Genomic DNA, 14,473 nt, shown 5'->3' with positions numbered 1-14,473 from the left:
GTGCAGTGTGACTCTTGTCATGTGTAGTGCCTGTGGAAAGGGCTTTGGAAGGTGAGTAAAGGAATGGATCCGAGTCTGGATGCCAAGGCCAGGTCATTAATGTGTTACTTAATTTCATGTTTTGTGCTTGTAAATTAGAAAAAACATATTTTCCCTATATCCACGTGTTGTGAAAGTAAATGAATAATTGGATGTGCTGGGGTCCCTTAAAATTTTCTGCACTTACAGAATAGGGGTTTCCTGACCATTTTCTATGTGAGAATATTTACATCAAAGGGGAAGAGATGGGTTTGATCAATTGTTACTAAAAATCATAGACAACAATACTGAAAGAAGTAGGCCATTCTTTTGTCCAAAGATAGTTTCTTTAAATTACAACAAGGGGAGAGAGGACAAGCATGAGATACTCTGTGTATGTTTTACAACTTGTTCTATGTCACGAGCATTGTAATTTATCAATGAGAGGGGTGCTTTCAAAATGCAAGGTGCCATGACCCATTAGTACATCATGAAATCTACCCAGTGGGTCACTATCAGTATTAAAGAAGGAAGAAGAAAAGAACAGAGCAATAGAATGAACCAGAAGAAAGATGTCAGAATTCAGTTCATCTGGTCAGGGGAGCTGTTGTGAAACTGGGTAGTGAAATAAAGTATACTTTTTATATGGTTCATGGTTGAAAAATTTAAAAGCCCTTATATTATAGAATACAAGAAACATGTTTTTTTAACATGTTAGTTCAAAATGAGAAATTAATTTGAAATTGGATGTCACCCTTTTCAATCAAGCCTAGAGGCAAACCTCTTACCCTGCCTCTCCCAGGACAGATGGAGAGGTGAGGGTGGAGGAACTCTGAGGGGTGGGAAAGAGAAAGCAAATGGCAGGGTGGCTTCACCTTTTGGTCTGTGGCTCATGGCCTTTTTAAAAAAGTAATTAATTGTTTTAGAGTTGGTAGGAAAAAAGACTCAAGGCAAACTCTGTTAGGTTTCTATTGATGCATGACAAATTACCATAAACCTAGTGGCATTTAACAATATCCATTTATCCTTTCAGTTTTTATAGGTCAGAAATCTGGGCAAGACAAAGCTATGATCTCTGCTCAGGGTCTCACAGGCCTAAAATGAAGGTTGGCAGAGCTGTATTCCCACCTGGTGCTTGGGTCCCCTTTGAAGCTGTGTAGTTGTTGGCAGAATTCAGTTACTTGCAGGTGTAGGACTGAGATCCCCATGTTGCTGGCTATTGGCAGAGGGTCCCTCTCACCTTCTAGAAGCTGTCTTCCCCCTATATGGTAGCTCATGTCTTCAAAGACAGCAGAAGAATCTCTCTCAAAGACAACTACTTTGACAGTCTTATATGGCACAACATAATCACTGGAGTGACTGTCCCATCACCCTGCTCATAATCTACCCAAAGGAGTGATATCCTATAAATTCACAGGTTCCATCTACATTCAAGGGGAAGGGGTTGTATTATACATTAAGTAGGGGGAGTCTTGGAGTCAACCTTAGAATTCTGCCTACTGCGGAATCTCCCCTAATAGTTAGAATTCACCTAAGCAGGGGTGTCCAACCTGCAGCCCATGGGCCGCATGTGGTCCAGGATGACTATGAATGCAGCCCAACACAAAGTCGTAAATTTACTTAAAACCTTTTTTTGCTCATCAATTTTCATTAGTGTTTGTGCATTTAATGTGTGGCCCAAGACAACTCTTATTCTTCCAGTGTGGCCCAGAGATGCCAAAAGGTTGGACATCCCTGAACCATCAAGCATTTAAAGCAACTTAAAAGAAATGCACACGTCAGCAGTTTTCAAACTGGTGCACCAGTCTTCTGCAGGACTTGAATAGATATCTTACAAAAAGTCTCTGTAGTTAAATAAGTTTGCAAAGCATGGGTTTAGTAATGTTCAACGTGTTTCTCTACTGAACAGAGTAGGGGATTTTCCTAATCATATTTAACCCAGGACATTTTTTTTGAGTTTGTGCTAAATAAATCCACCACTTTATTAATGTTACTGTAATACTACCATTACATTGAAGGAGCTGTATTACTGCTCTTGCACTGTCATTTTACTTCCTCTATGATGTCTTTGCTGGCACTTTTGTTTATTACAAGATCCTAACTTCCCTGGATTTTGGTAGTACTAATGGTCTACCTCCCTTGATTGGCAGTTTGCTTGTAATTGATTAATATAAGATACTTTTCCTTTTTGGTGGTTACCCTTACTAAATTTAATCTTTTTGAGGGCTGGCACTCTGGCTTAAAGTAATAATGTCAGAGCATTGGACACAGCTGTGCTGTGGTAAAGCACGTTGGCTGAGATTTCTGGAAATCAGACTTATCTTGGGGCCATTCATCAGCTTTGGACTAAGGAGTAAACCAGGTACTCTCTCTGAAACTCTCCTAGCTCATCTTTATTTTTTTACTTTTTAAGTACATTTTATCGATTATGCTGTTATGGACATCCAAATTTTTTTCTCCTTTGCCCCCTTTCACCCAGGACCCTTCTTCCCTTTAGCAATCCCTCCCTTAGTTCAAGTCCATGGGTCCTGCATATAAGTTCTTTGGTTTCTCCATTTCCTATACTTTTCTTAACATCCCCCTGTCTCTTTTGTACCTACCAATTATGCTTCTTAATCCTTGTACCTTTTCCCTCCTTCTCTCCCTTCCCAGATGTAACCCTCCATGTGATCTCAATTTCTGTGATTCTGTTCCTGTTCTAGTTACTTGCTTAATTTGTTTGTTTTCTTTGGGTATTTAAAAAAATATTTTATTTATTTATTTTTAGAGGGGAAGGAAGGGAGAAAGAGAGGGAGAGAAACATCAATGTGTGGTTGCTTCTTGCTCGCCCTTAACTGGGAACCTGGCCTGCAACCCAGGCATGCATCCTGACTGGGAATCAAAATAGTAACCTTTTGGTTCACAGGCCTGTGCTCTATCCACTGAGCCACACCAGCCAGGGCATATCTTTTAAAAAAATTGTTCAGTTACAGTTGTCCCCATTTTTCCCCCATTGCTCTCCCCTGCCCTATCCACCCACTTAGTTTGTTTTTGTTTTCTTTTTTTTTGAGATTTAGTTGTTGATATTTGTGTGTTTGTTGTCATTTTACTGTTCATAGTTTTAATCTTCTTCTTTTCTTAAGTAAATGCCTTTAACATTTCATATAAAAAGGACTTGGTGATGATGAACTCCTTTAGCTTTACCTTGTCTAAATGATAGCTTTGCTGGACAGAGTAATCTAGTTGTAGGTCCTGGCTTTTCATCACTTTGAATATTTCTTGCCAGTCCCTTCTAGTCAGCAAAGTTTCTTTTGAAAAATCAGCTGATAGTCTAATGGGAACTCCTTTGTAGATAACTGTCTCCTTTTCTCTTGCTGCTTTTAAGATTTTATTTTTATCTTTAAACTTTGGCATTTTAATTATGATGTGTTTTGGTGTGGCTCTCCTTGGGTCCAACTTTTTTGGGACTCTCTGAGCTTCTTGGACTTCCTGGAAGTCTATTTCCTTTGCCAAATTGGAGAAGTTTTCTTTCATTATTTTTTTAAATTAGTTTTCAATTTTTTGTTCTTCCTCTTCTTCTGGCATCCCTGTGATTCAGATTTTGGCACTTCTGGAGATGTCCCAGGGTCTTCTTATTCTCTTCTCATTTTTTAAAATTCTTGTTTTTTCATTCTGTACTGGTTGACTGTTTATTTTTTCCTTATGTTCCCAATTGTTGATTTGAACCCTGGTTTCCTTCCCTTCTATGTGGATTTTTCTTTACTTCACATAGTGTGGCCTTCATTTCTTCCCTTATGCTTTTGTTGTATTCCATGAGTTCTCTGAGCATACTTATCATTAGTGTTTTGAACTCCACATCTGATAGTTTGGCTACCTCTGTTTCATTTATTTCTTTTTCTGGGGCTTTGTTCTTTTCTTTCATTTGCATCATATTTCTTTGTCTCCTCAATTTGGCAGCCTCCCTGTGTTTGTTTCTGTGTATTAGGCAGAGCTGCTTTGACTCCCTGTCTTGGCGCACCTGTTACGTTGTAAGGGGCAGAGCCTTAGGTTTCACCAGGGTGGGGCAACCTGCTTTCCTGCTTTGTGGTATTATATATGGGTGAGGGGTTTGAGAGGGAACAACACTGGTTGCTTGGCTCTTGCATCGTTTCCAGTCACTTTCCCTACTCCCTGTATGTGACTGACATTGTAGCTGCTGCCCTGGTGCTGAATCCTAGAGTGGGTGGGTTTGCATATACTTTAGGACCATGTGGGTCCTTTAAACAGACTCTCCTGAGAGACCTGCAGTTTCTTCCACCACTCCAACACCCACTGGTTTTTACAGCCAGAATGTATGAGGCTTTATTTTCCCAGCGCTGGAACACTGGGCTGCATGGTCTGGCCTGGGGCTAGGATCACTGGCTCCCCAAGTGTCCCTCTCAGTTTTATTCACTTCATGTGAATGTGGAACTGCCTGTTCCACTTGCTGCCACTGCTGCCTCACTGCCACCACACCATGTCCTCTCTGCCCTGGCTCCCCATCTCTGCCCTTCCTACCCATCTGGATGAATATTTCTTCTTTAAATTCTTGGTTGTCTAACTTCCATACAGTTTGATTTTCTGGCAGTCCTTGTTTTTTGTTTTGAAGTTAGTTGTTATTCTTTTTGTGGTTGTGTGAAGAGATGAAGCGTGTCTACCTCTGCCTCCATCTTGGCTGGAAGCCTTACCCCCTGGATCTTCTTTAAATGAGAGTGTTATGAAAGTGTTATGAAAGATTACTGAGAGTGTTATGAAAGATTATTTCTAAGGGCTCTTTCCACCTAATACTTAATATATGCCTGTCCCCCAGCTGGGTCCGATCTCATAGCTGTTTATTTTTATAATGCCTGGCCCACAGTAATTAACCACAGTGCACTTGGTTAATATTTGTGCACTAATGAACTGTGAGCTTACATTGTTGTGGGTTCCTGTATTTTCTCAGTATTCTCTTGTATTCTAGGAGGCTGATACCTTCGAACTGGTCAGTGTGTTTACCCTCGGTTTTGGACATCTAGCTTATACAATCCTCAGACCAAATCTGACCATTACTGTTGGTTTGGCCTGGCCTGGTGCTTCCACAGAGCTGTGGTCACCTTCATCATCAGGATTGGAGGCACTGTCTAGGAGGTCCTGAAGCCCAAAATATCTTCCTTTCCCAATGCTTGAAACTCCTATTAAAGACTCATTCTCTACCATTTTATCTCAGGGCCCTATTACAATTCTAAGTTAATAATTCTATGAGTAATCATTTAACATCTCATCCACTAGAAAGTACATCACCTTGTATAGGCATGAAATGTAAGCAAGAAATAAATCTCTGCTGTTAGAAGTCACTAAGATTTAGAAGATGCTTGTTACTGTGGCATAACCTGACTTTGATATTGAGATGTTCAGATAAAAAAACATTAGTTTGATATTTTACTACTGAGGGATTTTATTCCTGTAGGGATTTTAGGTGGTAACATGCAAATTTTTGCTGCCCAAAGTGCAGCCATGAACCAGCAGTGGAAGTATCACCTTGTTAGAACTACAGCTTCTTGGGTCTCACTTTGGACCTACTGATCCAGACCCTGCACTTTAACAAGACTTGCAAGTGATTCAAATGAAATTAAAACTTGAGAAGAAATGCTTGAGAGGCAGCTGGAAATGAAAGTTGGAAACACCTGAAATAAATTGGTGCTAGAGGCATAACTGTGAGAGTCACAGGTTCTCAAAGTATGGTCCCTGGAGCAGCAATATCACCATCATGTGGGGACTTTTGAGAAATGCAGAATCTCAGGCTGCAACCAGGTCCTACTGAACTGAAAACTCTGTAGTAGAGCCCAGAAATCTGTGTCTTAACAACCCTACCTGTGATTCTTATACATGCTACAGTTTGGGAACCACTGCCCTATGTTAATGAGAGTTGAAATTACAGAAGTTAATTGTATCCTGTACGGACAGTTATAACATTGTCTTCATAAGAAACTATAATCTTCTTAATGATAATCTTCTTTATCATCTATCTTTAGAATGTACATGGGGAAAATAGAGCCACTTCTGGACAAGATGGAAGTGTAGGCAAATAATATACTTTTCCTCCTTTCACAACCAAAAGAAGGACAACAACAAATTTAAAAATAAAAATAACCAGAACTTCCAGAAAATCAAACTGTATGGAAGTCTGACAACAAAGGAGTTAAAGAAGAAATATTCATCCAGATCAGTAGGAGGGGCAGAGATGGACAGCTGGGAAAGAGAGGACTCATGGCAAGGAGGTGGTTGGAGGACCAGGTGGTTGAGGAGGCGATTGGACTGGGTGATCCCACATTTGCCTGTGGATAAGCCAGGAGGAATAATTGAGGAGCAAGGCAGATCACACAACCCAGGATTCCAGTATGGGGAAATAAAGCCTCAAAACCTCTGGCTTTAAAAAGCTGTGGGGATTGCAGTGGCAAAAGAAACTCCCAGCCTCACAAAAGTGTTCCTCAGAGAGAGATGCAGAGGGTCCTAGAATATACACAAACCCACCCACTTGGGTATCAGGCCTAGAAGGGCCCAATTTGCTTGTGGGTAGTGGGGGAAGTGACTGAAAGCTAGCTGAGAGCTAAGCAAGTGGCATTTTTCCCTCTTGGATTCCTCCCCCATATACAGTGCCAAAACACAGCAACATGGGTTGCCCCTCCCTGTTGAATACCTAAGGATCCACCCCTTACAACTTAACAGGCATGCTGAGGCAAAAAAATTTCGCTCAAATCCAAGAACAGGACAAAGCTCCAAAAATAGACCTAATCGATGAAGAGACAGCCAACCTATCAGATGCAGAGTTCAAAGCACTGGTAATCAGGATGCTCACAGAAATGGTTCAGGATGGTCACAAAATAGAGGAAAAAGTAAAGGCTATGCAGAGTGAAATCAAGGAAAATGTACAGGGAACCAACAGTAAAGGGAAGGAAACTGGGACTCAAATCAACGATTTGGACCAGAAGGAAGAAAGAAACATTCAACCAGAACAGAATGAAAAAAACAAGAACTCAACAAAATGAGGACAGGCTTAGGAACCTCCGGGACAACTTTAAACATTCCAATATCCGAATCATAGGAATGCCAGAAGGAGGAAAGAAGGAGCAAGAAATTGAAAACTTATTTGAACAAATAATGAAGGAGAAGTTCCCCAATCTGGCAAAGGAAATAGAGTTCCAGGAAGTCCAGGAAGCCCAGAGAGTACCAAAGAAGTTGGACCCAAGGAGGAACACACCAAGGCACATCATAATTAAAATGCCAGAGTTTAAAGATAAAAAGAAAATCTTAAAAGTAGCGAGAGAAAAGGAGACAGTTACCTATAAAGGAGTTCCCATAAGTCTATCAGCAGATACCTCAAAAGAAATCTTGCAGGCAAGAAGGGGCTGGAAAGAAGTACTCTAAGTCATGAAAGGCAAGGACCTACATCCCAGATTGCTCTATCCAGCAAAGGTATCATTTAGAACTGAAGAGCAGATAAAGTGCTTCCCAGATAAGGTCAAGTTAAAGGAGTTCATCATCACCAAGCCCTTATTATATGAAATGTTAAAGGGACTTATCTAAGAAAAAGAAGATGATCAGAACTATGAATGGTAAAATGACAACAAACTCACAACTATTAACAACGGAACCTAAAACAAAAATAAAAACAAAAAATCCAACAAACAACTAGAACAGGAAGAGAATCACAGAAATGGAGATCACATGGAGGGTTATGGGAAGGGGATGGGGGAGAATGGGAGAAAAGGTATAGGGAATAAGAAGCATAAATGGTGGGCACAAAGTAAATGGGGGGAGGTTAAGAATAACCTCTTCCCCCCATGGAGAAGTCAAAGAACTTATATGTATGACCCATGGACATGAAGTAAGTGGGAGAATGCTGGTGGCAGGAGGGTTGCAGGGTGGAGAGCAATAAAGGGGCGAAAAAAATGGGACAACTGTAATAGCATAATTAAAAATATGTATTTAAAAAAAGAATGTACATGGGGAAAATAAAGGCCTGCCCATGGACTATTCTCACCACTGTGGTGGTAACCTCCAAACTCTGTTTTTCTATGGAGTGGAAGTACTAGGTCAGTCCTCTGGGTAAAGATGGAGAGCAAAATAAGGAAGGCAAATATCAGAAAAATTGCTTTGCATTTTGCCTACCTGATACTGTGGGGCTTACTACTGTCAGAGCATGGTAATAGTTCTATAGGGAACACTGGCAGTCTGTGCTCTTCCTGGGTATGAGTCCCCTGGAACAGGTCCATTCCTCTTCTTTTGATCAAGAATGCAGTCAAGCAAGAAGGGGGAGCTATAGATATTACACCCAAGAATCTGCATAGCCACATGCTCAGACACACATTATCCCTGGCCATTGCTCATCCCCGTGCATTCATTCATTTGCTCATTTGTTCACTTGTTCACTTGTTCACCCAATATTTAATGAATGACTTTTATGTGCAAGGTTTTCAAGGCCCATGGAGAAGCCTTTTGTTTTGTGCTTCAAGAAGGGATTGAGTGGGGCACCAGCCAAGAAAGTCATTTTTCTTCCCTCCACCTGAGTCTCTCCATGATACATTGAGATGACCTCTCCTCTCACTTTAATCATAGAAAAGCTAAGTATGTCTCTAGAATGCATCACATTGTGATTTCCTACTTTCACTGTTCTTTATTTGCAAAGAGAAAAAAAAATCAAGGATTGAGTAAACCAAGGAAGAAAATGCATCCACAGAAGGACATAGGTATTTCCATCCTTATAATACTTATTTCCTATAACGGAAGTGATCCATCCATCTATCCAGGTGGGGTTTGGCAGCTCCGGCTACAAGTTCGAATCACCTGAGAAGCCCATAAAACTATCAAGGCCAAGATCATACCTCAGACTAATTAAACCAGAACCTCTTGGACTGGTATTTTACCAGTATTTTTTGGTATAAAAAGTACCAGGCACTGGTATTTTTTAAAAGTTTCTGAGTCATACCATTGCATAACCTGGGCTGGGAACCACTGTTCTGGGTAGAGGGCAGTGTGGGGGCAGCAGGGGTGTGGATGGGTCTAGGGTCTCAAGTGTTGGCCCTTTATGGAGCTGAGCCTCATTGCCCAAAAGTCAAAGCCCTAGTTTCCCAGGATTCTCAGCTAAATTTTTTCAATTTCAGGAGGTTGTATTAGAATTCAAAGTGAGCCACTAAATTTAAGCTATTGTGTTATAAGGAATATTCAATTATCTCCTATATTTATATGGTTATAACCAAAATTAAGATGCAGAATATTTAGTCAAAAGAACAATTATTTTATCTTATTTAACAAAGTATGCTGGTAATAGATCTACTTTTTAGCTTATTTATACTACTTATGAAATAGAAGATAATCAAATTCATACATAGAATATACCAGGTCTGTCTGAAAAAAGTCCAGCCACTGTTAATATCTCGAGAAGGACACAGTTATAGGCAACTGGCGATTGGCATCTTCATCGCAAAAACATGCCCTCTCATTCATTACACTTTGTGCAGAGTTTTTGGCAAAACAGTAAATTGCACAGGTGACTCAGCCCCACTATAGCCCAGATTTGGTGCCCTGAAACTTCTGGCTTTTCCCAAAACTAAAATCACCTTTGAAAGTGAAGAGATTTCAGACCATCGATGAGATTCAAGAAAATACAATGGGGCAGCTGATGGTGATTGGGAGAACTGTGTGAGGTTCCAAGGTACTTACTTTGAAGGGGACTGAGGCATCATTGGCCTATGTACAATGTTTCTTGTATCTTGTATCTTCTTCAATAACTCTGTATTTTTCATATTCTGTGGATGGATACCTTCTGGACAAATATTGTGTATGCATTGATAGATGTGAACACTTTTGATAACAAAACAGCTTAAAGCATGAACTAAAAATTAATAGTAAACTCTTTCTTGATTATAAAAGAGTTGTGAGATCAGTAAAAAGAATAGGATACAGATGACATAAATAAATGGACCTTTTACATTGGTGATGTCAATTGTTATGAATTTGGCCACAATGAGATTATGAAGACAGAAGAAATGTTCTATATCATGGTGTGGCATGGAGATAGGGCCTACATGTGTTGTAAATCTCGTTTTCAGGTTGTCACCCACAGTAACTGGTTCTATTGCTTCCTCATTTTTTTTAATGTTACACAGCCCATTCTCTAGGCAGCCCCATCTCTCTGGAAACACTCTTACCTCTTGGGGTTGCTGGTACTGAGAAGCCATCAGAAGGAAAGCCCGCTGGGCCTGGAAAGCACTATGCACCATTTCTGCCTGGGGACAAAGAGGAAGAAGGAAGTTTAAATGTTTGTGCTCCTAAACAGAGTTACCATATGATCCAGAAATTCCATGTTTCCCAAGGGAAAACATATGTCCACACAACAACTTGTGACTACATGTTCATAGAGGCATTACTTGTAATAGTCCAGATGTGAAACAATGGGAATGTCCATCAGCTGATGAATGAGTAAATGAAATGTGATATACCCATTTAATGAAATATTTGGCATTGAAAAGAAATGAAGTGCTGATGCATGCTACAACATGAATAAACCTTGAAAACACTATGCTGAGTTAATGAAGCCAGTCACAAAAGGCCACATTTGTATGATTCTGGTCATATCACACATATCAACAGAGTGCCTCCCAGGGGCTGGTGGGAGGGAGGAATGGGGAGTGACTGCTAATGAGTATGGGGTTTATTTTGGGGGTGATAAAAATATTCTGAGATTAGAAAGTGGTAATATATTCACAGGTTGATGAGCATACTAGGGACCATTGAATTATACATGTTAAAAAGTGAGTGTTATGATCCCTGGCTGGTGTAGTTCAATGGATTCAGTGCTGGCCTGAGGACCAAAGAGTCACCAATTGGATTCCCAGTCAGGGCACATGCCTGGGTTGTGGGCCAGGTCCCCTGCTGGGGGCGTGTGAGAGGCAACCACACATCAATGTTTCTCTCCCTCTCCCCTCTCTCTAAAAATAAATAAATAATACCTTTTAAAAAAGTTATAGAAGAGTACTAAGAAGAAAATAATTCCAAGTACTCACATCACCCACAATTAATCATTTTTGGCACTTTTTTCATTTTGAAAATAATTTGCACAGTTGTTTTCATAACATAAAACATGATGATTTCAAATGGGTTTTTAAATTCTGAAGGTTACAAAGATTAAAATTTTAAAAACTGCCTCACAACTTAGAAAGTCATTATTAACGTCAGCTATATATTTAAGATACATGTAGAAATAGACTTTGATAAAATAAGGCTGTACCCTACATGCCATTAAAAAAGGATAAATTTTAATTATCAATATAATTGAATAGTAGAGATGAAAGAGAAATAATTGACAAACTTCAAATAAAAGTTTCATCATTATAATAAGTATGCCCAAAGTAAGCACTCTAAGGTAAAAACATTGTAAAATATTATGAGATTGGAATAGCTATGTGTGGCATTTTAAAGTATGTAATATAATTTTAGACAATATTGGTTGGGAATCAATCGGGAAGGATGAAAATATAAGTATGTACTTCCTCACTTCTATCTCTAGTCCCCTTTTTATATTTAGCCCAATTGATAGCATTCATATTCCACCTGCAATTCCCATAGTTGTTTAGGATTAGTGCTGCATTTAAACAAGCCTAGTGTTTCTCACCAGCCATTTTACCTTTACTTCTCCATTTCTGAGTTATTTTGATGATTTTACTGGCTGAACTATCATTATCAAAAAAAGTCTCAAGGTTGCTTTAGTTCTTCAGGTTTAAACCGGTGTCCCTGTTGTGTTTACGTTTAACACCTTGGCTGGGTAGAAGATCCTTCAGTCTCTCTCTTTCTCCATTTTCAGATAACATGGCACCGAGTATGGCGATGGGAAAATCTGAAGCCAGCTTGTTTTTTTCCTCCCTTGGAGGGAATTGACTTTTTCTGGTTTGACATCTGAAGAATTGTTTCTTTATCCTTTGAATTTAATAGCTTAAACAAGATGTTTAGGTTTTGAACATTTTATTTTATATTTCCTGGAATAGACTTGGTCCTTTATTTCTGGGAAATATTTTTTATATATTTTCAATATTTCTTTCATTTCATTTGGTAGAATCCCTCTTCAGGGACTCCAATTATAATCTCGGATTATATAATACTTAAATGTCTTCATATCTTTTAGATTCTTTCTCTGCCTGTAATTTCCTTGTCTGTCATGAGTATTTACATGATTATATGAATACTTTTGTCTATTGTTAGGAAACAGATTTTCGATAGAGTTTCTTATATATATTAACATTTCTATTTATATATAATTTCTACATTAATGTTATTTTTGTTCTTGATTTGTTAGACTTTCAGTTTTTCTTTTCAATTTGTTCTTATTATTTTATCACCTTGCTTAATGCTTAAAAATACATTTATACTCTTAGTAAGTTCTAAGAATGTAAGTTATATTCTTACTAAACCTTTGTGAGGAATCTGTCTCTGTTTCTTACGTTTTATTTTGTTTGAGGGCCAGCCTGCCCTTCTTTTGCATGCTGTGGTCCTGCCTGACACTGTAGTTGCCATGTGGTGAGTCCCCGAGCCTTTTGCCACCATGCTGGAGGTCAGTTAATTTTCCCTTTCAAGTGTGAATTGCCTTGTGATCTATCTACTCTTTTAGAGTCTGAAGGAATAGGGGATAGGGAAAGGGAGAGCTCAGCTGGCCCATCTTTATTTGCAGATTTGGGGGCACATTCTTCTGTGAATATGTCCTAATTCACTTCACCCACTGGAAACATAGGCCATTTTGATGAAGACTTTAGATGGTTTCTCCAATTCAGAACCCAGACATGAAGACTCCATGTACATATAGGGAAGCAGCCCCATGGCTTTTATTTCTTATTTTGTGTCTTCCTCTCCTGATTTCATTTTTAAAATTATGTCTTTAAGAGTGTGGGGGACAGAGGCAGAGTTAGGAGCCTAAAGCTACTTGGCCATCAGTTACTGCTTTCAGTTATGGCTTTTTTGCTTGGTTACTATCAGTAAATTTTTAAAAAATCTTTTTTTCTCCTCATTTATGGGGAGGAAAAATAATCTGCCTTAGTTGTATTTGGTCACAACTTTATATTCTTTTATCCTTGTTGATTTCTCTTTTTAAAAATGTTTTATTTATTTACATTTTAGAAAGAAGGGAAGGGAGAGAGAAAGAGAGGGAGAGAAATATCTGTCTGGTTGCCTGGACCTGGCCTGCAACCCAGGCATGTGCCCTGACTAGGAATCGAAATGGCGACCCTTTGGTTCTCAGCCCTTACTCAATCCCTTGAGCTACACTAGCCAGTGGTATCCTTGTTGATTTCAATTTTAATCTCCTCATTATATCTTCACATCTGCTTTGGGTCAGTTTCTATTTCTTTGCCTCCTTGGATAATGTCTACTTCTCTGAGAGACAGCTAAGAACGAGCTTGATATACTTTCAAAAACAGAGAACTATAATAGAATCATCAGGATTATGTTAATTTCATCCCAGTGTCAATCAATATCAGACAATTTTCTGGGCTGGAAGGGTAAATGTGTTAACTGAGAAATGACTAGTTTTTGTTATTCTATTTCATTATCATGTTTCGGTATCTGACAAATTTTCCAAAATATTTACTGAAATTTTTTTCTAACTTTTCTTATTTATTTCTCATCCAGTGATTTTTTCTACTGAGAAATGCTTGAAATCAAACCAAAATTAGTAGATCATTTATTTGAAAATCACAGATTCAGTCATCATCAGTATAATAGATTAAATGTCAAAAATGTTTAAAATGTTCCATTTTGGGGAACACCATCTCCTCTTTTCTTTGTCCTGGTAGCTGATTGCTGGGATTACTTTGGGAGGAATAGAGGATTTTCAAATTTTACTGGAGGTCATTATGACCCTATAAATGTGAAGCTTGGAGCTGCATGAATATTTACCCATACATCTAAATGTATATTCTCAGTGGTTCAGAAGGACATTTGTCATCTCTAACAACCACCATTCCAACAAGAAAACTATGAAGTACAACTTTCTGTAGCTTGGATACAAATAAAATAACTGCACTTCTCCCAGCAACAATAATGTAGAGGTATTATCCTCATCTGTGAAAAGCCTTGCCGAGTCAACTGAATTACAGTTGCTGTGGGAACAGTAATTTGGGATCGCCTGACTTCTATAATTAAAATTGCAGCTCAGAAGTAACATTAACAATATTTTTGTAGTTATCCCAAGATGAACACTATCATTAGCCTTTTTTACTTTCCCTAGAAACAACATTTAGCCTGTTGCTAATAGAGCAATTTTCTGGTGAGTTGGATTAGTGAAGATGGCCAGTTTCATTAATTACTCTTCCCCCCAATGGCCTCTCACTCAGTAATAGGGGTGCAGGTTGGAGCAGAGAATGGTTGAATATCTAGACATCTGCTTCAAGTTTCCCCTTATCTTTGCTTATGTAGACAGATCTTTTTGAGGATT

General features: G+C 38.9%; 1 protein-coding gene across 1 annotated transcript in view; it reads right to left on the bottom strand.

Annotated features, from left to right (window-relative positions):
- CAP2 (cyclase associated actin cytoskeleton regulatory protein 2) overlaps positions 1–14,473 on the bottom strand; it is a 141,086-nt gene that overhangs the window by 78,759 nt on the left and 47,854 nt on the right. The window contains exon 4 of the mRNA XM_045847188.1: positions 10,203–10,280. Within this exon, the coding sequence (XP_045703144.1) occupies positions 10,203–10,280 (78 nt within the window). The remainder of the gene's footprint in view (positions 1–10,202; positions 10,281–14,473) is intronic.

Source organism: Phyllostomus hastatus, unplaced genomic scaffold (genome assembly GCF_019186645.2).
Source record: "Phyllostomus hastatus isolate PE091 unplaced genomic scaffold, TTU_PhHast_1.1 phas_contig_524, whole genome shotgun sequence".
Classification (NCBI taxonomy): domain Eukaryota; kingdom Metazoa; phylum Chordata; class Mammalia; order Chiroptera; family Phyllostomidae; genus Phyllostomus; species Phyllostomus hastatus.
Note: the sequence above shows the minus strand (reverse complement) of the source record. Positions and strands in the feature narration are given on the sequence as shown.